The following is a 23,979-nucleotide window of genomic DNA, read 5'->3' as shown; positions in this document are numbered from 1 at the left end:
GAAAGATTTTGTTATTGAAGATAAAAAAGGTAACCCATTTCCTTGAGGGACAGCAGTTCCTCTATGGGATTTCTCTGTATCTCCCTCTAAATCCTTCACTTTGAAGCTGTGGTTTTCCTCTTATCCATGTTTTCTAGTTACCTGCATCCTAAATTCAGCTGGACCTTGGTTTAGCTACCTCCTTCCTGAGAAGGGAAGTGACCTCTACCTTTGACGAAGCTATAAAACAAAAGCATTTTTACAGCCTTTAAAAGCATATTCCCCTCTGTGAGCCTAGCTGCCTCACAACAGCAAGGTCTTGGGCAAATCTGAAAGCTTGCCAGTGAGGAAACTAGTTGCCTTTTGATTGGTGAAGGCATTTCCAGGTGAATTGATCAAATATTCAGAATTATCGCATGCCGTGCATATCCTGTAGAATATGTTTTGTTCGATAGGATGTGATGGATCTTTAGAATTAATCTGCTCTTTTAAAAAGGGTCACACAGGATTTTAGCTCTCTTCAGTTCATTAAAATGCACGAGTCTTGTATGTTTGCATGAATTTAACTACATTATTCCAAAACCAGTGCTGCAGTAAGCATTTTAACATGTTTTTCTGCAGGCTTTTGAAATACACACTTTGATCCTTATACCTGCAGGTGATTCAAAGTGAGAAAGCCTAGTCTCTCATTTTCACATGTTTGGGTGTAATGCAGGATTTGGGTTCTCAAAATTTTGAATTCTGTTTTGTGAAGTGAACATGGATCTGGAAGTTGCTGAAGGAAAAGGAGGAGGGGGGGTGAAAGAGAAAGGCGTGGGACTGACCTGGGCAGGGTCTGGGGGATGTGCGTGCCAGTGGCGCTTCACAGAGAAGCTGTCTGAGGTGGGGCCTCTCCTCTGTCGGGTGCAGTAAAGTCCTGTTAACCAGGCTGATTTAGAGCTGCCCGGGCTGAAGGAAGAGTTAGTATTTAGACTCATCCTTACTATTAAGGAGCTTCTCCGTACTTATTTGTGGCAGCTGCTGTACAGGTAACTCTCTGAATGCTACAAAAATTATATATAAAAAGGAGATAAAGCAGTGCAAATACAGAGAGGAATGTAGTAAATTAATGGGTATTATAGTATCAATACTGGCATTTGCTGTTTTAAGTACCTGATTTATATCATAAAAACTATGTGTGTATAGGGATTAAAGGGGAAAAAAAGCCACCCAAACAAAACCACATTGGTAACAAAATTTGTTTGCTCAACTCTGAAAGCACTGCTCCCCTTACGCATCCAGAGAATAAGCAAATGGCAGCAGTACAATTTCTTTTGTTCCGCTTTTCTCAATTTCATTTTCAATATAATAATTATTATCTACAATGGATGATAGCTGGCTTGACAGGAACTGTGAGTCAAAATGATTTCCTGGGCAGAGGCTCTTTCACATTTATGCCAATTCCTTATTGTCTGTGCTGGCTTTCACATCTTTACCAAGAACAGCAGCAAAATGCTACGATTCAAGTATCTGAAACAGCAGCTATTGTACTGCTCCTAAAATCTCCTTAGACTACGTGGTTTGAATAGGAATTGTTGACATTCAACAACAAAAAAACGCATTAAAAAGCCAAAGCCTGGTGTGACGCTGCTTAACTATTACCGGGGCAAGCGAGTTCTTTGTGAGCAAAGCCAGCCCTGCCTAGTGACGGTTGCTACCTAGGGAGCTGTGTTAAGGCTGGAAGGGGTCACTTCATCCAGCCTGCCCTCATCATCTGCCTACGGCATGTTGCTGAGTTGTCAGCATGTGTGAATCCTTATCTGAAGGCAAACTCGGTGAAAAGTAATGATCAATGATTTTTCTCTCTTCCATCGGCTTGCATGTTTTCCGTAGCAACAATAAGCGTTTATGCCTGCAAGCAAGAGATCTATGAGGCGTAGGGTTCTGCCATTTTAGTAACTGTATTACGGAGAAATACTGGAACACCACAATGATCAGGAGTCCCGATCTGGACTCCTTTGTTTGTTGTGCTGTATGTTCAAAAATAATACCACCACCACCTTCCAACGCTACTTTTGACCGGATTCGGGAGTATAAGCCTTTCAGAACACGGTATTACACTCACCGTGATATACTGGGTAAGTTTGTTTCTGAAATCCTTTCCTCGCAATCCGAGATTTAGGAAAACTCCAAGAGCTGTTGTATCCATCTGTTCTTGACAGTCACTTACCTTCTGAATATTGATAAATCCTGCATATTCAGAGGGGGGGCAGGGTCAGCCGTCCTGTGGTGCATGAAGGCATTCAGATTTGGGCATAATGCAGTGCAAAATAGAATTAGCTGTAAGACCATTAGCAAATGTTTTCTAAGGCTCAAGTAGCTTGGAAGAACTATGCTTGACTTAATGTTTGCAAAGATCATCGCTTCATCCTTCAACGGGACACAGCTGGGATGTTTTATCCTGAATCCTACCTTCTTATACCTGATTCTGGCTGCTGACCTCAGATTGAGGCTCTGTAGAGCGTCCTGAGGTTTGATTTTTTGGGGGGCATACTGCATCGTAACCTCAACGATGAAGGAAAGCATATGGTAGCATTCATATGTTTGAGGATCTAGCAAGAATCTGAAGTATCTTCATATGCTACGCCTAATTGTCATAGAGGTTTCTGATCAGCAGTGTAAAGTTTTGTAGAAGTCATGTTGTGCATTTTAATTAATGCGCGTTGTGAAGAGGAGCGTGCTTGGTTTCTATTTCAAGCGATATCCAGAGATGATCAGTGCACTGAGAGCCCTGGCAGCAGGGTGGGTGCCGTGCATGTCTCAGAACACAAGGCTTCGGCCCTGCGTCCACACACACAGCGTAAAACACGTCCAGAAGGCCAGAGACAGTCTCTTTTTAAATTGTTTTCTCTTTACTGCTTAATATAACGGACTGGGGAAAAGCTATGCGGTCAGAGCACAGCATGCTTGTTGCTAAGATTCATGCACTGCTGGACTTCTATTTTGCTGATTTAAATCGGTTGACCCCTTTGTCCCATCCTGCTGCTGTTTTCCTTGTACTTCGCGTTAGCTCCATGAGAGGACTGCCCACCCATGCGGAGTGGGGAAGAAGACGGGAGGGAAAGAGGGAGACTTAATCTGCCCGTGGCTGTGTGAAGGCTGGATCTCCTGTGGCTCTATTCCTTTTTAATTTTCCTTTAGAATAACTCAGGAAAATGTGACTCTTTGGCCCTGTCAAGCACAGAGAATGGGATCCAAAGCAATGCCCAGGCTTGGCGCTGAGTAGGAAAGGCGGAGGGGGAGGATCTGAAATCCCACTGGTGAGGAGGGAGTTTTGGGTTCCAGAAAGGCATCTTTATCCACCTCCCTCGGCGGTGGCGTCTCTTCTCGGCAATCCTTGGGGCTGAAGACCGGCCTTTCAAATGAGTTAGCAGGGCTACCTGTTTGTTTTCACAGTATGTCCCCAGGAGGAGATGGCGATGCGAACATCTTACCTAGTCCCCATCCATGTTGCTAAAGGGAGCATCCATGGCCTCGGCCCGGTGAAGCAGTGTGGCTCACCTCCACGCTGCTTTGCTCCCCCTTTCTAGAATGGATTAGCTGTGCTCCTGCAGCACTGCGGCTGCTTGGGCCCTGGACAGACACAGCAGCCCTAGAGGCAGAGCGATTTTGCTTTGTATGTGCATGCTCTGTTCCAAACACCTGAAATATTCTGCCATATCCCCCTGAGAATATTTATTGTGTGCCCCAAGAGTGGCATGAAGGAATCAGAGGGCATCTCGGGGTGAGAGACCTGACTGAAAGCCTTGAGGACTCTGAGGGCACAGGGAGCCAAAGAGGGCACCATCTCACTCATAGCATCTAAGGGAGCAAAGCCATCCGCCGAGCTGCCGCGAGGTTCGGTCGCAGACAGAAACCGGTGAATCATTCCCAAGAAAGCTGAGGACTGACCACGTAGCTTGTGCCATGTGGATGGCCGCCAGGACAGGGAGCCAGGAGGGACACCCGCGATGCTCTCCTGTTGTGCAGCCTTGCCTAGAAGGTGAGAGTTGAGTTCAGCACCTTCCTATTACATTTATGGAACTGCACAAGCAATAATAATTGTGTTTTCCTATATGTGAAATGAGGGTGTGTGTCTTTTAGCCTTTTGATGTTTAATTCAGCTGCAGAGCCAAGCAAAGGGGTCGGGAGAGAGGCGCGGGTTCCTGCACTCTGGTTGTTTGCTGTGCATGATCTGCTTGTGTTGATTGCGCAGAGATTGGAGCAGGCATTCAACAAGAACAACATGAACAGAAGGAGGCAGTGACACAAGAGCACATTGAAAAAATGAAAGCAGAACTTTTGTCTCAGGTATAAATTATGCTCCTGTCACTTAAATGATGATTATTCTTTGGAATAATTGCTATAGTGTAAAGACAGTTAATAAAGAACTTGGAGGTCACTGCTATAGAGCAGTCATTAATTTCAGCTCCTCCTTTTTTCACAGATTTGTGTGTGCACATATTTCTCCAGTTTCTGATCACAACAAAGCATACTTTGAATTAATAACAAAATTTACATCTGGTCTGAAAATGGCCTCTAAAGCACACAGAAGTTACGGGTTGTTAAAGCTGTTCCCCATAGTGCTATGTAAGATTCTGAAACTGCCCTTTATGGTCATAGAATCATAGAATCGTTAAGGTTGGAAAAGACCCTTAAGATCATCGAGTCCAACTGTTAACCTAGCACTGCCAAGTCTACCACTAAACCATGTCCCTGAGCACCACGTCTACCTGTCTTTTAAATACCTCCAGGGATGGGGACTCAACCACTTCCCTGGGCAGCCTGGTCCAGTGCCTGACTACTCTTTCAGTGAAGAAGTTTTTCCTAATATCCAACCTAAACTTCCCCTGGCCCAGCTTAAGGCTGTATATGTGATATATAAGTATAGTATATAGTATATATGTTGTATATATGTATAGTGGTTACAACAGTGGCAGCTCAGTGCTATTGTGTGGCCACATTTTAACAGGAATCACCACAACAAAATCGCCGAATGGGCCAAAATGTATTTTGCCATCTGGTTTTAAATTTAACTTGCTCTGATTTCTGAAATAGAAAATACAGAACTATTGATTATGTAACCTCTGCTTTATCTTAATAGGATGTTAATAGAATGCAAGCAGCTATACTTAAATAATAACTTGTTTTAAAGGCTGAAGTGCACAAGGAAGATGCAGTGGATAAAGCTCTCAAAGAGGCAGCTGCTAACCACAGTGCATTTGTACAAGACCTTAAGCAAAAACTTGGAAAGGAATTAAGGGTATGAACGAGTTTGCTTTCATTACCATGGAAATAGCTAGCATGACAGAACTGTGTGTTTGACAACCAAGAATGTCATTCTATGTAAAAAAAAAAAAGGGTTTTTTTTTAATGCTTGCCATAACCAGGACCTTCATTCATCTGAGATTTGAACTCCAGTGCCAGGAGAAGTAGTTGTCCTGAAAGATGACTGATTTTTGTCTTTGTGCTAGATGAGATGTGAGCTTGAGCTAGCTGGATTTTTAATTCACTTTCAGCATGTTTCACATTTTTTTTAATTGAATGAACTTTGTGGACTTTGTTGAAAATTCCTTGTCAGGCCTTGATTCAGCCAGCCACTGAACCCGATTGAGGTGCATTTCTTAAGGGCAGTTAAATATGGGCCCTTTGAATCTGTCCTGAAGTTTCACGTCCATCAAAGCTAGAAAGGTGTTTAACTGATTTGCTGAACCTGGACCCTAAGTGGGCTGGAGGAGAAGGAAAACTGCCAGCATATGCATATTCCTAAATGAAGCACACCAACTGTAGCTTTGTATTTCTATATATGCTTAGCACAGGCTTTATATGGCTGTTTGGATATCTGAGAAAAGATTCAGAGATGTACAAGGAGAAAGGAAGGCAACCGCCTTCTGGATTGGAGCCTTCCTGCTTTCTGCACCGTTTCACAGGGCTTTTTACTGCTAGAGCATCCGAGCACTCCTCAGTCAGGCATTACGCAGTCCGTCTAACACCTGTCATCCTTAGTCTTGCAGCCTCCCACCAGCGGATGAGGGGCGCACAGAGAACTGCTGGAGTGTTTTGCTTTGGAATTTTATTTTATACAAGTTTTTAAATAGCTATCTGTTTATACTGCAGGCAGTCAAAGCAATGTGCTTGGCATCTCAAGAGGAAAAGCAGGGAGGTTTACAGTGGTCGTCAGCTTCTGGCAGAGTTCATTGCATTTTATGGAGCTGTTTTCCAAGGGAACTCTGTCTTTTGCAGTCATAGCATCTGCTGACAATACTTGGCAGAAGCTCAGCTCCTCGTGTTTAACCATTCAATTACTGGCTATAAGCCTATTATATATCTTTGTAGACCTGAGTGCTCAGGATGTGAACATGTACCTTTTGTCCTGATAACATTGGCTCCAGTGACTAAGGACTAGGGAGCAGATACAGAATTCTACAGCTGAAACAAAAGAGGCAGATATAGCTAAAGTAATTGCAAGATATTTTAGATTTAGTGGTTCGTGTTTCTTGCTGTTCATTTTAAGAGGTGTGTTAACAGTGAGCTAACTGCTTACTAGCAGCTGGCTTGGAGAGGTGGCGGCAGAAAATTTACTCAGCATCTATCTAAGCAAACAGATAGTGGCAGCGAACAAAACATATCACTGAATGAGTGATTGAAGTGGGTTTTTATGTGTAGGATAGGTCAAAGACAACTGCTTTCAGCTGATAGCCTCAGGAATGGGTATTTGCAGCAGTGCTGATACGGCTGTTCACCACTAACGGTCAAATGGTTTTAGTTAGGCTTCTTGCAGGCAGGTCCTATTATTTGGCAAATGGCCAGCAGTAGGCAAACAACCAGTATCCACAAAAATACACAGAATACAGAGGTTGTACGTGGGTGTGCAAGAGATTTATGGCAGACTTCATGTAACTCTGTTCATTCTCTATTAGAAAACCCACCAAGATCTAAGCAACCCGAGCTTTCCCAATAGCGTCTTGCCGCTTCCACAGAAGATGCACTTGTCAGGGCTCTTTGAAAGAACTGTGAATGGTGGCAAAGCAGCGTAGATGACTGGGCAGTGAGTTAAGTGGGTTGGATTGCTTTACTGGATGGTCAGGTGTGCCATGGCCTATAATGGCAATAGAGGTATATTGGTATATATTGAGGTGTCTGAGATTCCAGATGTATGTATGTCCATCCAGACAACGTAACATTAGTGTTTTCATACCTTTATCTACCGGCCCGAGCAATATCTTGCTGACAAGCATACCAAGGACCGGGCTTCTTCTCCACCTCACTCTAAAACCATGTCACTGGCCATGTGAGCTAGTGAAGAACATACATCAGGGAACTTCTTGTGCCTTATGTAGAAAACATGGATGATGTGGAATGATGCTACAATAAGTCACTATAATTGCCTTGTAATATTTTCCTGAAGTCTGTTCTGCTGGGCTTTGCTGGGGATTGTTTAAAGACAACTGAGCAATAAGGTGTTGTCACTACTTACCTCTACTTTTAACTTTTCTTAAGGAAGAGGTGAGGAAGGCAAAGGCAGAGATGCAGCAGTACATGGAGGATGAGCGGAAGAGAGAGGTTGAAGCTGCAGAGCAGCGCATGGCTCACAAACTTCAGCGTGCCCTCATGGAGTGTGCCCAGGAGAAGATGGAAGCGGTGGCCAAAGCCAGGAAACAGGAGAGGGAGGCAGCCCTGAAGGAAGCAGCCAGACAGCACAGGTGCTCTTAGTGTTTCCCCTGACTTGGCTGGCAAACATGCTGTGCTAAAGAAAATGACCGGAATTGCATCAGATGCGGGTCTTCTAGGAAAAGATCGATAGGCCCTTTAGAAAAAAACATATTTGGAAATGGCAAGTGACCAGCAAGAGCTGCAGGCTCACTCTCTCTCGCTGACGCCCCATGTATAAATAAAACTTATTTTGTTCCTAAAAGCAAATATCACAAAGCCAACCAAGGATCCAAAAGTTTTGTTTTTTGTGGCTGATTTAGAGGCACCAGAAATAAAGATCTCGGGGGCCTATTGTGCCATTCATGGCATCTATGCAAAACTGAAAAAGAGGTGTTCATATGGAGATCTGCAGGGTGCAGGAGATTCTACCCATATAGATTAAGCATTGTGAATTAAACAGCTTTGATGTCAAAATAATAACACACCGCTCTCCCTTAAGAGTGGAGTACATTTCATTTTTTGACAGCACAAACAACAAAATAACACTATACTCTCACATTGAAAAGATCAGTTCAGGTGTGTTCCTTTGTAAGATGCTTTTTTTTTTCTGAACAGAGTCACACTTAAGTTTTGATCCATCTCTGACAAAGATAAATCACATTCCACATAAACTTAGCTGGTCTCTCTAACTTCTCATGTTAGGAGACTGCTGTGAAAATATCTCCAGCAAAGTGGAGGGAGCAATAACAGAGGACAGAAATTGTTTTCTCTACACGGAAGTGTTTGCCTCAGTAACCTTCATGGATGCCTGATGCACCATTGTTTACGTGTCCCTGAGCCAACTCTGGTGAATAGCACCCGTAATGTTTTGACTACATAGTATAAATTACATGTTTTATTACTGATGTGCTAGCACAAAGATGTTCTCAGTACCACTCAAACAAAATTACAGATGAATCTGTATTCTAGAAATCAGTTCTTAGAATTCACTTCAAGACAGACAGTATTTTTACTTGAGGGCAGAATTTTTCAAAGTCTATTTGAAAATCAATGTGTACTTCAGTGCTAGCTCAAAGAGAGACCTGAATGAAGAGTGAAGTAGTAATCCTTTATATTTTTCATTTGGAAACAAGCATCATTAAATTATTGCTGGATGTGACACATGCAGAAATACAATCTTCTCCAGCTGCCTTTCTCTGCGTCATCAGTGGCCTTCTTTTACCCGATTTTGTTTCAGAGGTCCTACATCAAGTTCTGGTTTCATGTATATTTATAGTTGAATAAGAGAGGCTTTACAACAACCTGAATAGACTTAAATTGTTTTTTAAATAATCTTTAAAAACAGGTCTTCTCTACAAATCTTTTCTTCTTTTTCTTTTTTAAATAGAAAGCACTTAAAGCAACTCAAAGAAGAAAGTATGTTAGCTGAGGAACTATATCATAAGAGTATAGAGCAATTAAACAAAGAAAAATGTCATGAGATTAATATTGCCCTGAGTATTGCACGAAAAGAGAATCAGATTGAGACTGAAAAACAGCTCAAAGAAGCAGACACCCTACATGTTGATGAGCTGGAAAAAGTGATGGTTACACTGAAAGCAGCAGAAGAACAGGTAAAGACTCTCACACAAAAACTGGAAAAGATGACAAATTGGAAGGACAGCCTGGAAACCGAAATACAAGCAACAAGACAAGCTTTTCAAAAGTATATTGATGCCACGTTTCCTAACCTGTCCCCTGGACAAGCAGATTTTATTCTGCCATTCAGAAAAGCATTTGAGCAGAAGGACACCCCAGAAGAAGCAGAGGACAGTGACAAGGAAGCCACTACAAATAGGTGATCCTGAAAAATAAATTCATCTCTGTTCACTGAATTATATGAGTGTGGTTAGAACGATACAGAGAAAAATAATCACCACTATATTAAATAATGAAGTGATGAGCCATGCTTAGAAATTATGCATTAATTTTTGTTTTACAGATGCTAGGGCAGAGATTGGAACATGTAGCACTTGAGGAGCTTCCCACTGAGTCCTTCTTGAGAAGGAAAAAGTCTGATCAGAAAATCTGTCGCTTAGTTAAGCATCGGCTCTTGGACTGTGAGGACTGTTGGCTCTGCCCCTGAATACTCGGGTGTGGAGTAAGACACACAGGCTTTGAACACCTGCAACTTGGGTTCTGAGATTTACAGGGCGGTTATTCTATGTAACAGGGTGTATGTCTATGTAGAATACTTGCAAGTGAGTGGTTACATGATCTGAAAACTCACCTGGCTTGAGAGACAGCTTTTGAGCAAAAAGTGTGTGCCAGCAGGCATGCAAAATAACTTTCCTGTGGGAGGACTCAAGTTTATCTATTCACACGTGCTTGAAGCCTTTGTGGCTTCAGGCCAGCCTCAATAAATTGACTGGGTCTGAAATTCAGCTTGCCTAGACATCTGATTTGTCTTCAGTGTGTAATAAGACTTCTCGCAGCATTCGCTTAATGCTCACTAAAGCTTTGTGTCTGTCTCATTTGTTACTTGTTAATCTGAAAACACTGTATAGCATCTTGAGTGTGAGCTGAGGAATGTAAAGGAGCTGGTCTTTACTGTAGGTGATAGAAAGTACAATATGGTGAAGGAAACTCTCCGTAGGCATCTTAAGGGAATTTTTAAGGCAGCAATCTGTGCAACCTTCTTTTCCTCATGCTCAAAAACAACCCCAGAAAACAAAAAAGCAGAATAATCTCACAGATATCCATCACTCTACCAAACTAAGAAGTGAAGACAAGTGAAGTCACTGGTTTCTCATGGAACAGTTTAATTCATATAAAATACTTTGAACAGGTATTTGGCATGCTCTGGCACTATTTCTGACCTAAATGCCTGTAAAACCTTACCTCACTGAATTGTGGAAGCTCTTTCTGTGGAGAGCTGATGCTCCCTGTTCATTCTCCCTCTTATGCTCCCAATGAAAAGAATCCAAACTTCATGTTCACAGTTGTCTAATCAAATGCATAAACTGCACAGAGCCCAAGATAAAACTTGTGTTTATATCTTAAAAGTTCTTCAGCAGTCTGAAGTAGTCCATAAGCTCTATAAACCATTTTTTAAAGAAAACATTTACATATGCATTAAGCATAAAAGTCTTTTGAAACTACACAAGTAAAATATTAAAACTAAAGTACTAGCAGCTGCATCATGAAATACCTAAAGCTGATGAATGCTCTCCGTTGGGCTAGCTGATTAAAGGCTCACCTCAGCACACACCGTGGAGCCCAGAGGCACGGCGGCAGCTGGGGGAACCCCAACAACCCCGTCAGAGGAACGAGCCCCCAGTCCAGCCCCAGGAGGGCTGGGACTGAGACCCATCACCGTGAGTCAGCAGGAGAGGCCTTCTGGAGCACCTTGCAGACTGAGGGTGGATACAGCCTGGAGGTATGGGACTCCTTATGGGATGCAGGGAAGAGCATCTTGGGATTGTACAGGGATTGTACGAAGGCTTTTTATGGGACGTTTAGGGAAAGAACCAAAGGTGGGGAAAGGAGGATCAAGGTGGTTTGGGGAAGAGTGGGAAAAGAGAGGGATAAGGGGATAAAAGAGGCTGGTTACATGTAAACAGGGGCTGGTCATAGCTGACCATGCCCTGCGCCTGATCAGCGCGGTCTGTCCTGTCTTCTCATTGAACTCCACTTCCAACTTTTCCTGGGTGCAGGGCTCTATCTGTGTGCACGTGTATGCGTGGAGGTCCACCTGCCAGCAGCTGGAGTTGGACCACAGATGACAGGGGCTGTGGGCTTAGGGTGCCAGCAATTGGAGAGACTGGAGTGCATATTATGTGGGTACGTATGTCAGTGTGTAATCACTAGCAAATATCAAGACAGGCTAGCTGACAAATAGGGCAAGAGGCGTGGGAGCCAAGTGACGGGGTGGCCATAAATCTAAGGTACTGAAGAGACCAGAGCATCTGAGATTTGACTACTTGGGGGACCAGGTAGTCACAGACAGTGACTAGAGAGGCCATGAGGTTTGAGGGTTGGCTGCTGGTAAGGTTGTAAGTCTAGACCAGCTACCAGACATGCTGTTTGCATGCGTGTCTATGTAAGAGGCAACATGAGGGGCAATTCTGCATCTTGGATGTCAGAAAACCAAGATGATGATGAAGTGCTTCAACTCCCCTTGAACAAACAGTTCAAGTTCTCTTACAGTGATAGATAAGTAGATTTTTTTGTTCGTCTCTACTGGGAAGGATATAATATGATCATCATATACTTCTGCAATGCCTTACTGTTAGCATTTGTTTCAGAAAAAAAGAAGTCTTACAGGGTTAGCCCACTTTTTATCTGGGATACAGTGGCAGTGACTGATACAGACTGTGGCTGTCTACAGGGGTAAGTGTTCTCCATGGGGGACCTTAATCCTGGGTACCTCAGTCATCCAGACAAGACCAAGGGCCCCTGTGAATGCACATTCCAGGCCCCTCACTGCCCAATATTAATTATAGTTGACTGGCAAGCTGAAAAAAAAAAGGACGTTTTTCATATTCTATAAGTTTCTGCATGTCAGATACTTAACTAATGAAATCTGTGAGTACATGAGCTATTGGTAGGTAATAAAAATTGGGAGTTCAGACATACAAGCAAGCTTTTCCTTGCATGAAGCAGAGGCAGCATATGTTTGTTGGCTTGATTTTGTTCCTGTTTGAGAAGGCATGAAAAGTAACACTACCCACTTTACTTGCACTCTGAATCAGAGAGAGCGTGAATACATGCTTTTTGACTGCTCGTCTGAATGATGCAAATAGAGAAGCTTTCAGATAACCTCTGGATGCTAGGGTGCCAGTGATGGCACATACTGATGGCAGAGTGCATGAAACAAAACCTAGAATGGGGAGCTGTAATGCTGCAATGAATAATACAGAAAGCAGGATTTCTCTTAGCCATTCAGAAGATGTCTAAAATTGCCATAAAGTACCATAGTCTCAGGAACAGTGAAACTTTCTGTCTAAGGCAATGCTATAAAAGACTGAAAAGTGGGTTGTCTAATTACTGTAGCTGAGCAGCTGACTAGTAGGGAGCTGTGGAGTACGGCTGATAAGCAGCTAATTAATAAACTAGAGACATCTTGCTCGTTAGTCCCTCAAAGGTCTGCAGAAGCGATCTGTGATGTCTTAAAAGGAGGATATGCAGATTGTGAAATCTCTGAATGCCTGGCATGGAGAAATGAAGTGTGAAAGGAACTAATGATGCTGGTAGCATTTGGAGTGTAAGTGCACGCTGTCTGTGCGTGTGAGGCAATTAAGGAATGGCAGCGCCTCACGGGCAACAGACCGCAGAACGAATACACTCTGTTTATGCATGAATGTAGCGTACCCACACAGATATAAACCGAGTAATTGTGATTTAAGTTACTGATGTGATTTCCTTTGCTGGTCTTAATTAAGAACAGTTCAGCATTACGTTTGCTGCTAGTTAAAATACAGATTGAGTAAAGGAATATGAGTGACTAATCGCAAAATGCATCAAGTGACTGGTGGGAGATGCAGATGCTGGAACAACTGGCATTAATATTGGCTGGTAGGTACAGTACATGGGTGTTTTGGGGATCTCTAGGAGAGGATTGTGCCTGGGGATGTGTTGGCAGTGACCAGAGGGAAAGACAAATCCTAGAAGGAAGAATGGGCCAAAAACAATGATAGAAACGTCATGGGGAGTGAGGAAACATGTGCCGCCTCTGTTGCAGTTTATTGGGACTAGCAGTTAACACGTCACCTTAACTTTCTTTGGGCCAGTGAGTAAATCAAGAGTTAGATAAACAGCTTGACTAACAACAGCTAGTAAGCTAACTCCAAGTAGAAGGATAAATAAAACTGCTGTACCCTAGCTATGATGTGGCCTGCCTAAATCTTGGGTCTTCTTCTAGCTATCATCAACAGTTTGTCTTGTTCTTTATTAAAACAGTCTTTATCACTTTGTTTTGGCTTCTTCTAAGAGTATGGCTGTTCTCTTTCTTATTACTGGATCTTGCCTTTCTTTTGCATACTTGGACTTTTCCAATATACAGTTGCAGTCCTCTGTTATGCTTGTCCTAAAACTTGAGTGACTAGAGAAAAATCCTACCTATGAGCACCATATTTTTCCATTATTTTTCTCGTAAGATTACATTCTTCCTTCCTCTAATAAACTTTCCAAAAGGCACAGGCACTTTCAGTTTGCTTATATGAAAACTTCCGCCACACTATAAATGGAATATTGCTGGCCAAAGTTGAGCTCCACTTCATTCTGTCTTCTCTCACAGCTTCTTGGGAACTTATACTGCTGATGCCAGATTAATTGCAGGGCTTTGGCTACTACTGCTGCTAGCCACAAAAGGTACAGACCCTCCCCTGTGCTGCCTGTGGCATCACACAATGATTCCTGATTGTTGTGGGTTTTTTTTTCCTTACCTGCCAAGTACTGCAAGTATTAGGTTTTGGAAAAGAGTAGTTTAACTCTGAGGCTAGCATCTGAGCTACTTTGACTCTATACCTAAGGTGTTAACCATCTTTGATATGTTTCTGATAGTCCCTCTTTAGTATAAGGTTTATAATCCTGATTTATACCCAGTTCTGATTTTCAGTGTGGATTTAAAAGTCAGTGACCTGGGCCTTCAGCCTTAAACTTCACCTTGAAGAATCTTATAATTTCATTGTATCAGTAGGAATCTGACGCTGAGACACTTAGCTATTCTAGTGAGCACCTGAAGCCCTTCTGTGACATTCCCTTTAAAATACTAACTCTGTCTGTCTGCCTGCAAGAAATGCTTATTTCTGGGTCGACTGACTAGATGGTTCCATCTCATCCATAAAACCTGTTTTCTGCTCTCCTGCTTCTAGCTGAACAACCTCACCATTCACATTTGGTGACTTCTCAGGTGCTGCATCTCATTTCTCAGTTACGAAGGACATTTCTAATAGCAATAATAATCTCTGCTTGAATCTACCTTTTCCTATATTTTGAGGAAACTGGTTTTCTGTATACTGTTGTATTATAAACACTTCCTTTGTATATAGGAACGAAATTTGGAGACTTTTGAAATAAAGGTCATTGTAATAAAAGGAGATTAATTCTTAGAAAGGTTACCTGGACTAGAACATTTAATTGCCTTAAACTTTTAGAGCTGACTGTCATGAGAAAATGACTGGGGAGTTGACTCTCAAAATACTGTTCGGTGGGATACACATTCTCTTATGTTCCCAGCCTGATTTGATAAATGATCTACATAAGCTGTTGTTTACAGACGTAGCTTTAAATAGCCTTGGAAAGTGTCTCTTGAAGGTCCAAACCCTCTTCCTTTAAGGTCTAACATCTTACTTCTGACCGCCAAATCCTTGCTCTTTCTGGCTTGTGACTTTCACTGGCTGCAAGGATGGAGGAATCGAGATGCCAGCACTTGTTAACTAAAGTAAGCAAGCTAGAAGCTCTCCCTAACCATATTTTCTAGATTCAAAGCTTAATTCAAGGGTGTTCAACAGGTTTTCATAAAGCTTGAATTCAAACAGAAGTGTTCTTAGATGGTGCAAATAATGGGTGTGAGAGTAAACACATTACTGCTGTGCTCATGCCCCATTCCCTTTAACCTGACTTCTAACCCAGTGTTGTGGTTTAACCTCAGCCGACAACTCAGCACCACACAGCCGCTCCCTCACTCCCCCCTGGTGGGATGGAGGAGAGAATCAGAAGAGTAAAAGTGAGAAAACTCATGGGTTGAGATAATGACAGTTTAATAGGTAAAGCAGAAGCCACACGTGCAAGCAAAGCAAAGCAAGGAATTCGTTCACTACTTCCCATGGGCAGGCAGGTGTTCAGCCACCTCCAGGAAAGCAGGGCTCCATCACGCGTAACAGTTACTTGGGAAGACAAATGCCATCATTCTGAATGTCCCCCCTTCCTTCTTCCCCCAGCTTTATATGCTGAGCATGACATCATATGGTATGGGATATCCCTTTGGTCGGTTGGCGTCAGCTGTCCCAGCTGTGTCCCCTCCCAGCTTCTTGTGCACCCCCAGCCCATTCGCTGGTGGGGTGGGGTGAGAAGCAGAAAAGGCCTTGACTCTGTGTAAGCACTGCTCAGCAGTAACTAAAACACCCCTGTGTTATCAACACTGTTTTCAGCACAAATCCAAAACATAGCCCCTTACTAGCTACTGTGAAGAAGATTAACTCTATCTGAGCCAAAACCAGCACACCCAGGAGATATGGAGAGGACATGATAAGTATGTTCCTTTGTCCTCTGTGTCACTGCAGTGAATCCTGGACAGACCACCTGGATACAAGCATGTTCTTGCTTATGAGTTCATGGTTATGAGAATGTGAGTGAAATAATTTTTATTTTAAATCAAATTTGCCCATGAAATGTAATAAACAAGAAAACAGCCCTTTGTGTTTGAGGAAGAGGAAGGTACAACACTGAAAAGGTACTGCAAATGGAAATCATAATGCTTCTTCGAGTCTTTTCATTAATTTGTTGTTAAGTAGAACCAACACAGAAGGTTTTGAGTAACTCAAAGCCAATGTTCTCTCAATTCTTGTTTAGCTAGATAAAAAAAGAAGCACTTTTTCTTTTGGACATCAGCTCACGGTACTTAAGGCACTCTGTGGCTCAGGTTGCTTTACAATTTTTATAGTAACACACATGGGTGCAAGATAATGAGTTAGAAATGAATCATTTATACAGCTCACCTGGTACTTCAGCAGAAAAAGTGTGAAAAATCCATAGCAGAAACTTGTGGAGGCTCTTGCCAAGTTATAGTAGGAGCTGCCATGGTTGAACATGCATGCAAGTCATCTGAAGATGGGCTGTCCTACAAAAAGGAAAGTGTAGCTTATGGCACTTAGGAAGGGGACCTTTATGAAGAGTTGCTGGCAAACACTGCAGGAAAGTGTCAGAAAATATCTGAGGCCTGCAAACTCGCTAACCCAAAAGAGCCAAGGTGCGCGTGTATTCAGAAAGTATGTCAAAGCACTAAACTAGGCCTGAAATATTTCCAGCATTGACAAGGCTAATATCTCAATGCCAGCTGGGTCAGCACTGATGCTCACGTGTCAATGTTCCTCAAGGTACTGCAGGGCTACAAGGCAGCACTAAATATAGGGTAACTCTTAGTACGGACTCTCCCCATTTGTACAAAAGGGGGGTTTCCTCATTAAGACTGGAAAGTTACTCTGGACTTGGAGCTACATGTTGAAAACAGACTGCACCCCTTCACTTTCTTGAATCAGGTAATAAAAGTACCCTCTCCTTGCTAAACAGACATTAGCATTACCTTCAAGTAAGGCCACATTTTTCACAGAATGAAGTGTCCCATAGTAAAATTGGATTAAAGAGTTGTCCTCCCCACCCTCTTCTTTTATTCTGGCCCAACCATTTGCTCTGGTGCTGTGAACTGGATCAGGGACTTGAGTGCTCTTTAAAAGGGGAGAGTTGAGAGTCTAGGCAACACAGATATATGTAGATCTTTTGTTATAAAACAGGACCTTTGCTCTTGATTCAATAGAGAACAAGGTAAATGCTTGCTGGCATGTTTAATGCATTATCATCAGTCATGTGGGGAATGCAGAGGAGGAGCTGGCTGCTGCTGTAATGTTTGCATTAAGCTTTTCCTAAAGTCTTTCACCCCTGAGATAGATTGACTCTGTTTTGTTTTGTGGTGGGTTTTTTTTTTGCTTTTTTTTTTTTTTTTAAGAAAACCTGTTTCTCCACTGGAAACTAAAAGTCACATTAGTGATCACTTGTGAGTAATAGCTTGGATGAGTCTAGGTTTAAAGGTAACTACCTGAGGTGTGTTTCTTTACAGGGCAACCCTTGAATTCCACAACAAAATAAAACAAACTGTGAATGTGTTTGACTTCTGACTTTCATCTATAAATATATTTAACCCAAACATTGCATCCTTGTGCTAATGAAGAATAACCAGAAAGCAAAGACAACAGACGCCACCACTGTGCCGAGGAAGAGGAGGCAGTTCAAGGAAATAAAAAATAGCTGCATCTCCCATTTCTTAATGTGTTCAATCAATATCAGAAAACAGCTGTTAAACCATTATTCTTGTAACCAGCTTAGATTAGTTACCCATTCTATTTAGGGACTGATTGAATATAAATAGTAATTTGCCTATGGATAATTGAGAATGGAAACTGGGTAACATTCAAGACTATATATACGTTTAGTAATATCCATCTCTTGGTTATTAAGCAGATAGTGCTCTGTACAAGACTTGCTGACCTCTCCTGGATAAAGACTCCTAAATGGTTTGGAATACTCTATTTGTTAATGAGAGAAATCTGATCTCCGTCACAATCTGGACCGATCCGTTCTTTTGTTACAAATCATGTTAGGTGAAACTGATTGCTGTAGTCAAGAGCAGAAACTTCCCATGCCATCTCACAAACCATGTGAAAGAAACTGTGTTTCAAAGCATGACTCGAATAAGGCTGTAATACTCGCTTCAGTTGAGTAAGTGAAAGCTTGGAATTACTAACATTACTGCCAAGGAAAAGTTCATATGCTTTTAATTCTGCTGCCAAAAGGGGCTGTATTGGCCGGGTACTGGAGAGTTGCTGGCTGACTTTGCTGGAAACCTTGCAATGTTACAGAAACCACCAGCCACCCAGTCTGCTGCGTATGGGACATGAACTGTAATTCACTGACATGATTACTGGTCAATTAGAGATGCACCCATGTGACTGAGACCTTGATCTGTGCCTATGCTGCGCAAGCTGACACATGCTTTTCCAGGCTTGCCAGTTCTGAAGCGAGATCTGCAGGGACCATCCTCTGCAGGGCTTTCACCGAGGACAATGAGGAGTTGGATTCCTTTCATAGGATGACGCGGGACCACTATGATCTCACCAGAGGATTCTTGGGAAGCTGCCAAAAAGACAGCAAATTTTTCTTTTATTCCATTCAGAAGAAAAATAACCTGGGATTCTCTACGCACACCAGCAGAGCTCTTTCAGTACGTGCCCCCAGTCTTTGTAGCTTTAAATCCAAGGTGAAGATGTTGGGACATGCACTGTTCAAAGATCCTCCTGCACAAAAAGCTTCTAATACTGTAAAAGCCCGAAAGCCTTAGCTTCATTCGTTCCTGTGCTTGGTCCTATCTAAGCAGCAATATGTTGAGTGACTTGGAGTGGGTCTTGAAAGCCTGGCAGTGGAAGACGACATTCATGGTGTTGAAAGGCTGCTTGAAAGAACTGAGCTCATTTGGAATTGAATAATACAGGTTCAACTCTATAAGCCCTACAAGTTTCTAAACTCCCTGCTGCTTGCCTTTTTTTTTTTCTTTACTAAAATTATTTTTCCTTTGAGAATACTAAAAATGCATATCTTTCTTTTGCTCTAGTTAAAAAAGTGACTTTCGGATACTGTAATCCTGAGCATAAAATCAGTATACATCTTATTTTAATTGCCTTGCAGCCTTACTTAGGACAAAAAGATCTGTGCTTCTGCAATTTACTCATCTATTCTCACCCAAATGCTGGCATAGGAAGCAGACTGGAAAACCTGAGAGGTGCGTTATTGTCTAAAGCCCAGGGGAACAGCAAGAACCATTACGACTCCACAGGGAGAATGGCAGCTGGTGTTAGGTGGTGGCTTTTTCTTGGTTCTCCATATGTTCCTGTCAGGCCTCTTTCCTCCTGGACACAAAGTGTTTTAGTAAATCCAATTTATGGCATTAAGGAGTGTCTGAGTTCAAACATGCTGTGTGGATTTGTCACTGTGAGCAAGGCTCCCAGCGCTGCTGCAGATCTCCATCCACCGTTCCTGGCACTAATGCTCTTACACACCTTCTAGTGAATTATCTTTTAAAAGTTGGAACTGTTAAATTAATTGGTTTTCCTGTAAAAAGTCTTGCAGGCATGATACTGACCATAAGAAAAGTACTGGAAAAGCTGGATGTCGGCTGCTGTCAGTGTGACTTTCTACTGAGGCTGGCAAAACTCTTCACCTCTCCCCTTTCCTTGCAAGCTAACTTAATGAATCTGATGTGTGTGGATCAGAGAAGCAGTGAGTCTGCTGAGACTGTCAAAAGGATTGACAGCAGTCTAAGAACCATCTTCTTGAATGTATGCTTGAGGCAGGAACTGCTTAAAGAATATTTCGCAGCAGTTTCTTTCTCCCTCCCCCAGAAGTGACTGTCGTGCGGTGTCACTGTATGTGCACACACAGTATGTATGCAGAGGGGAGGCACCACAACATTTTTTTTAAAGTGTTTCAATGGTTTTGACTAATCTACTGGAGTTGGAGTCAAGGAAACCAGAACCAGCACAGAAATCTCTGAAAGCTGGCAAACTAGCATCTTTAAGGAACTACAATACGCATATACAGTCATCTCTTAGCTTTGTTTCCTCACGCGCACACCCCACGCTGTATGCATAGCCTATTTTTCTTACCTGTTGTATTTTCTTTTTCTCTTCTTGGCTCCAGATGGTGGAAATGTTCACTCTGCTACTGTCAGTACAGATAAGAGGGAAACATCTTTCCTTTAGCTGCAGGCCTCTAGTGAGCCCCAAGTCTTCCATGGGACATGGAAACAGCTTTTTCCTTCACATGCTGGTCAGAAGCCCCTTCTGCAGCTCATTGCAAGGCTGCTCTGAGGTACAAGGGTAGGGAATTTTTTACAAGCAAAGTAGTCCGATGACTGCTTCACCCCACAGATACCACAGATGTGGGTGCTAGGAATATCTGTCTTCATTAGAGGTAGGGGATGCAATGCAGGAACAAAGCAAGAGGCTATTTCATGCGCACCCTGAGCACAATAACATTCCAGTCTGGTGTTGTGTAAATGTTTGATCTGCTGCTCATATTTTAAGGTGTGGCTTGGGTAGGTTCTACTTGATTGGGACATAAACAGGTTTACTGCCAGATATGCCCGTTGACATGTAGATACTAAGTCAAGCTTTTAGGGAAGTTTTATATTCTGGGTGTTTTTCAGGCACTTCTAGAAGAAGTCTGATATAGAGAGGATATAGATCTTAGCAGGCTGTGAACTTATGTACTTTCTGTTGACATTCTGTATTTATTTACCCATTTAGATGTCCATTATCTAGAATGCTGTGAAGCCACCAGCGTAGAACAAGAGGTCAGAGAAATGACCAGCGGTCTTTCAGCAAAACATCCTTCCAGAGTTTCACAGCTACTTTTGAGAGCTGTTTGTGCGTTCAGGGTTGTCCACAAAGCTTAGAAATAAGCTTTAATGCCAGTGTGGGCTTCCTTCAAAAACTAAGAGGAAGAGGATAGTTTTCAGTGTGAAGTAAAAGGGGATATCCTTTTGCAGAGCAGTAGAGCTGGCTGGAGGAGTTGAAGGTCTTCTGAAGTCAAGAATTGTGTCAAGTGCAGCTACCAGGCTTGGAACTGGCATGAAAATCCTTGCTTTGCTCAAAGTGTCCATTTTTACAAATCTGTAAGTTACTGCTTTCATAGTGTAGGTCAGAGCTCGGTCCCGAGTTCTGTCTTTGTGAAATACACTCATGTCAATACTTAATGTGTGTTTTCTTTTAAACCTCAGCCTAGAGGCCACTTACATTTTAAATTAATTTTATCCCTAATTGAACTTCGAAAAGAGGTTGTGAAACCTGAAGTTTCACAGTTATGTTTAAGTCCTAAATTGTCTTTAGATTATAGCTTCCAGTGAAGCTGCAGGTAAAATCTCTGGAAGGTCTCAGCCTGGTGTGTGCAAGCTTAAAGACAGCTAATGTGATGTGTCTTTTTTTAACAGAAATTAGTCAGTCCTCCAAACACTATAAAACAAGATGTTTACAATCAATCAGATTAAGTTGATAATTGAGAGACTAAAGGAACTATACTCACTTCAGAATAGAGAAACTACATGAAATTGAGCTAGGAGCAGCATTTCAAGATCACCACTTCTTAAACACCAGCAATGTGGTGACACACAAGCGGAGAGAATTAAATGAAGTTCAAAAAGATGAACAAAGCCAGGCTAGAGATAAAGCCCATAGAAAACGAACTAAAGCCACAGAAGAAAAGCGAAACAAGAACTTCCTTGTCTGTCCTACAAAGCTGATCACACCCAGATGATCACCCAGATGACCCAGGTTATCTATTTGTAAGAACAATTATCCTTTGTCCATTACTGAGGGGCTTAAGATTGAAATAACATGAAGTTGCACATGTATTAAGCTAGAATTAAGCATGAAGAACAGTATAAAGAAACTTGGTTGGCCAGAAAGCATTATGCTTTATGGTTAGCTGGTTCAAAATTTGTTTCAGTGAGATAATCCTGTTCAGTTTTGAAATGGAACAACACGAGGTTTCAGCTAGTCAAAAAAAAAATCAGGTTGTAACAGAAACTATTGTGAGGCTTTTCTTTTGTACATAAATATTGTGTTTAAGGGTGTTTGTTTTAGCTCAAAAGACCACCTGACAACAAATCTAAATTGTCTTCTAAAGCAGAGCCTAATATTCCATAGTAGAGGAAAAAAATCAAACTCAGATCTTCAGAGATTTTAGTGGATATAATACCTCTTCTCTCACATGTAGAAAGCCCACAATTTGCAACACTGGTGTGGGATACTCATCTAGGTAGGTGGAAGTCCTTATGCCACCCTCAGAGTGGGATGTAAGTAGCGGTTTCAGGAGTCACAAGACTTGCAAAAGCTTTCAAAACTTCTTACAAGACATGCCTTTGATTCAAAGCAAAACTATCTTTTTCAAATATTTGTGCATGCCAAGGAACAGTACTCCTGTCCTTGCTTCAGCAAGATGGATGTAATGACCATCTCTAAGTCCTTTTCAGTCCCGTTGTATGTCTATGATTAAATGGTTACTTCTACGTCACATGTTTTCTGTACTTGTGACTTTACAAATTGGTTTTCTGTCTCCTCAGGATATTTTCTATCTAAATATTGTTTTCATTTCTATTATCAAGATTAGCTGACATGCCAGACTGAAAAAAACAGTCACAGCTGGCCAGTGCTGCATATCTGTAGAAAAGTCATAGAATTAATTTTTAAAGTAAAAGGTAAGAAATGTTAATTCAGCAATCCTTCTGGTTTTCTAAGAGTTACCAGGCATCCCATGACGTTAAAATGCTACTTTTTTCCAGTCCTTAGTGCTGCTTTTGAAGATCGCTACAAACAGGCACAGCTCTCTAAAGAGTTACTTTGCCAAGTATTCAGCACAAATTGACAGGATCTTAAGCCTTAATAGCTGCTCTAGGGGAGAGAAGCTGCACTGGGAATAGAATTGCTTTTGGGCAACAAAATTCAGAATTTTGGAGAAGGATTTGCAGGTTTGTACTTAACTGCAAGGGTATCCGTTTGGTTCCCAGCTCATTTCTTGACGTGAGGAAAACACTGCAGGAAGGGCTCTGGAGTAGTGTGGAGGATAATTCTCTTGCCCTCCCTGTCTGATTCACTGCGCATTCCCTTCCTTTCTGACAGATGAATGAAGAGCACCTTTGTACATCAGTGAGAAGTCTGTAGCTGGATAAAAGTGAGCTGAGCGAGAAGTTAATTTACAAACTGTGGAATAATCACGTTCCCATTATTAGTGCATTTTTTTCTTCTCCACTAACGGAGTCAGAGCCATAGCAGCATATTTCCTGTGAGATTCTTTCCTTTATCCGCATACTGGATAGTTGCGTTTCCATAACTTTGGGAGAAGTTCCTATAACCTGAACTGAGAAGAAAGTCCTTGGTCCTGGATCTCCTGATGGATCCCATCAGTGTGGGGTGCTGCCTAGCCGTTGTTTCTTATACTTGTTCAGCTTGGGGGAAAATTACAGCATCAATTTTTTTTTTTTTTTTTTTTTTTTTTTGCATACTGGTGAGATTTGGGGCTGTTGCAATGACTCATCTTAGCATTGCACACGAAGGTGGTCTCCTGTAAAAAGAATATTAGTTTCTGAATTATTATCATCTGTACAGACATAAGGACTAGTTAATATCTAGCTAACCCATGAAATAGCAATGCGTGCTTCCAGCCAAACTGCAGCTCCTTTGAAACATCACTCAGCAGGAATATATGGCAACTACTTAATCTATATCAAGTAGTATATGATAACTCCTGGGTCTAATTGTCAATGGATTTTTTTAGAGGGATGATTAATGGAAAAAGCTCTTGATCTGTGTTATTTTTATTAATGCCTTTGGCTGAAGTGTTAATGTAAAGTTAATGTTGTTTAGGAGCCTTAGGTAGTGATTCATCTGAATACAGCTGAATAATGCATCTTTTGCAGGAGTTTCCAGTTGAGGCACTCGATGATGGTATGTCTGGAATCTCTCCGCTCCCTCTGTACAGCGAATGCCAGAGCTCTCAAGGTTTGAAGGACAAATAATTTTGCTC

At 42.0% G+C, this 23,979-nt stretch overlaps 2 protein-coding genes across 2 annotated transcripts in view; one reads left to right on the top strand and one right to left on the bottom strand.

The window, feature by feature from the left end:
- GJB7 (gap junction protein beta 7) overlaps positions 1-20,192 on the bottom strand; it is a gene marked incomplete at both ends in the record, with an annotated part of 39,262 nt that extends 19,070 nt beyond the window's left edge. The window contains one exon of the mRNA XM_082305241.1: positions 19,984-20,192. Within this exon, the coding sequence (XP_082161367.1) occupies positions 19,984-20,192 (209 nt within the window). The remainder of the gene's footprint in view (positions 1-19,983) is intronic.
- On the top strand, positions 1,949-9,491 carry LOC309587680 (uncharacterized protein C6orf163 homolog; the record flags this gene model as incomplete). Its single annotated transcript, XM_082306006.1, has 5 exons — positions 1,949-2,096; positions 4,214-4,308; positions 5,153-5,260; positions 7,498-7,700; positions 9,038-9,491. The coding sequence occupies 5 exons, from the start codon at positions 1,949-1,951 to the stop codon at positions 9,489-9,491; spliced, it is 1,008 nt and encodes a 335-aa protein (XP_082162132.1).
- Positions 20,193-23,979: the final 3,787 nt, after the last annotated feature.

The sequence above is a fragment of the Platalea leucorodia genome (genome assembly GCF_965183815.1).
Source record: "Platalea leucorodia genome assembly, chromosome: 3".
In the NCBI taxonomy this organism is placed as follows: domain Eukaryota; kingdom Metazoa; phylum Chordata; class Aves; order Pelecaniformes; family Threskiornithidae; genus Platalea; species Platalea leucorodia.
Note: the sequence above shows the minus strand (reverse complement) of the source record. Positions and strands in the feature narration are given on the sequence as shown.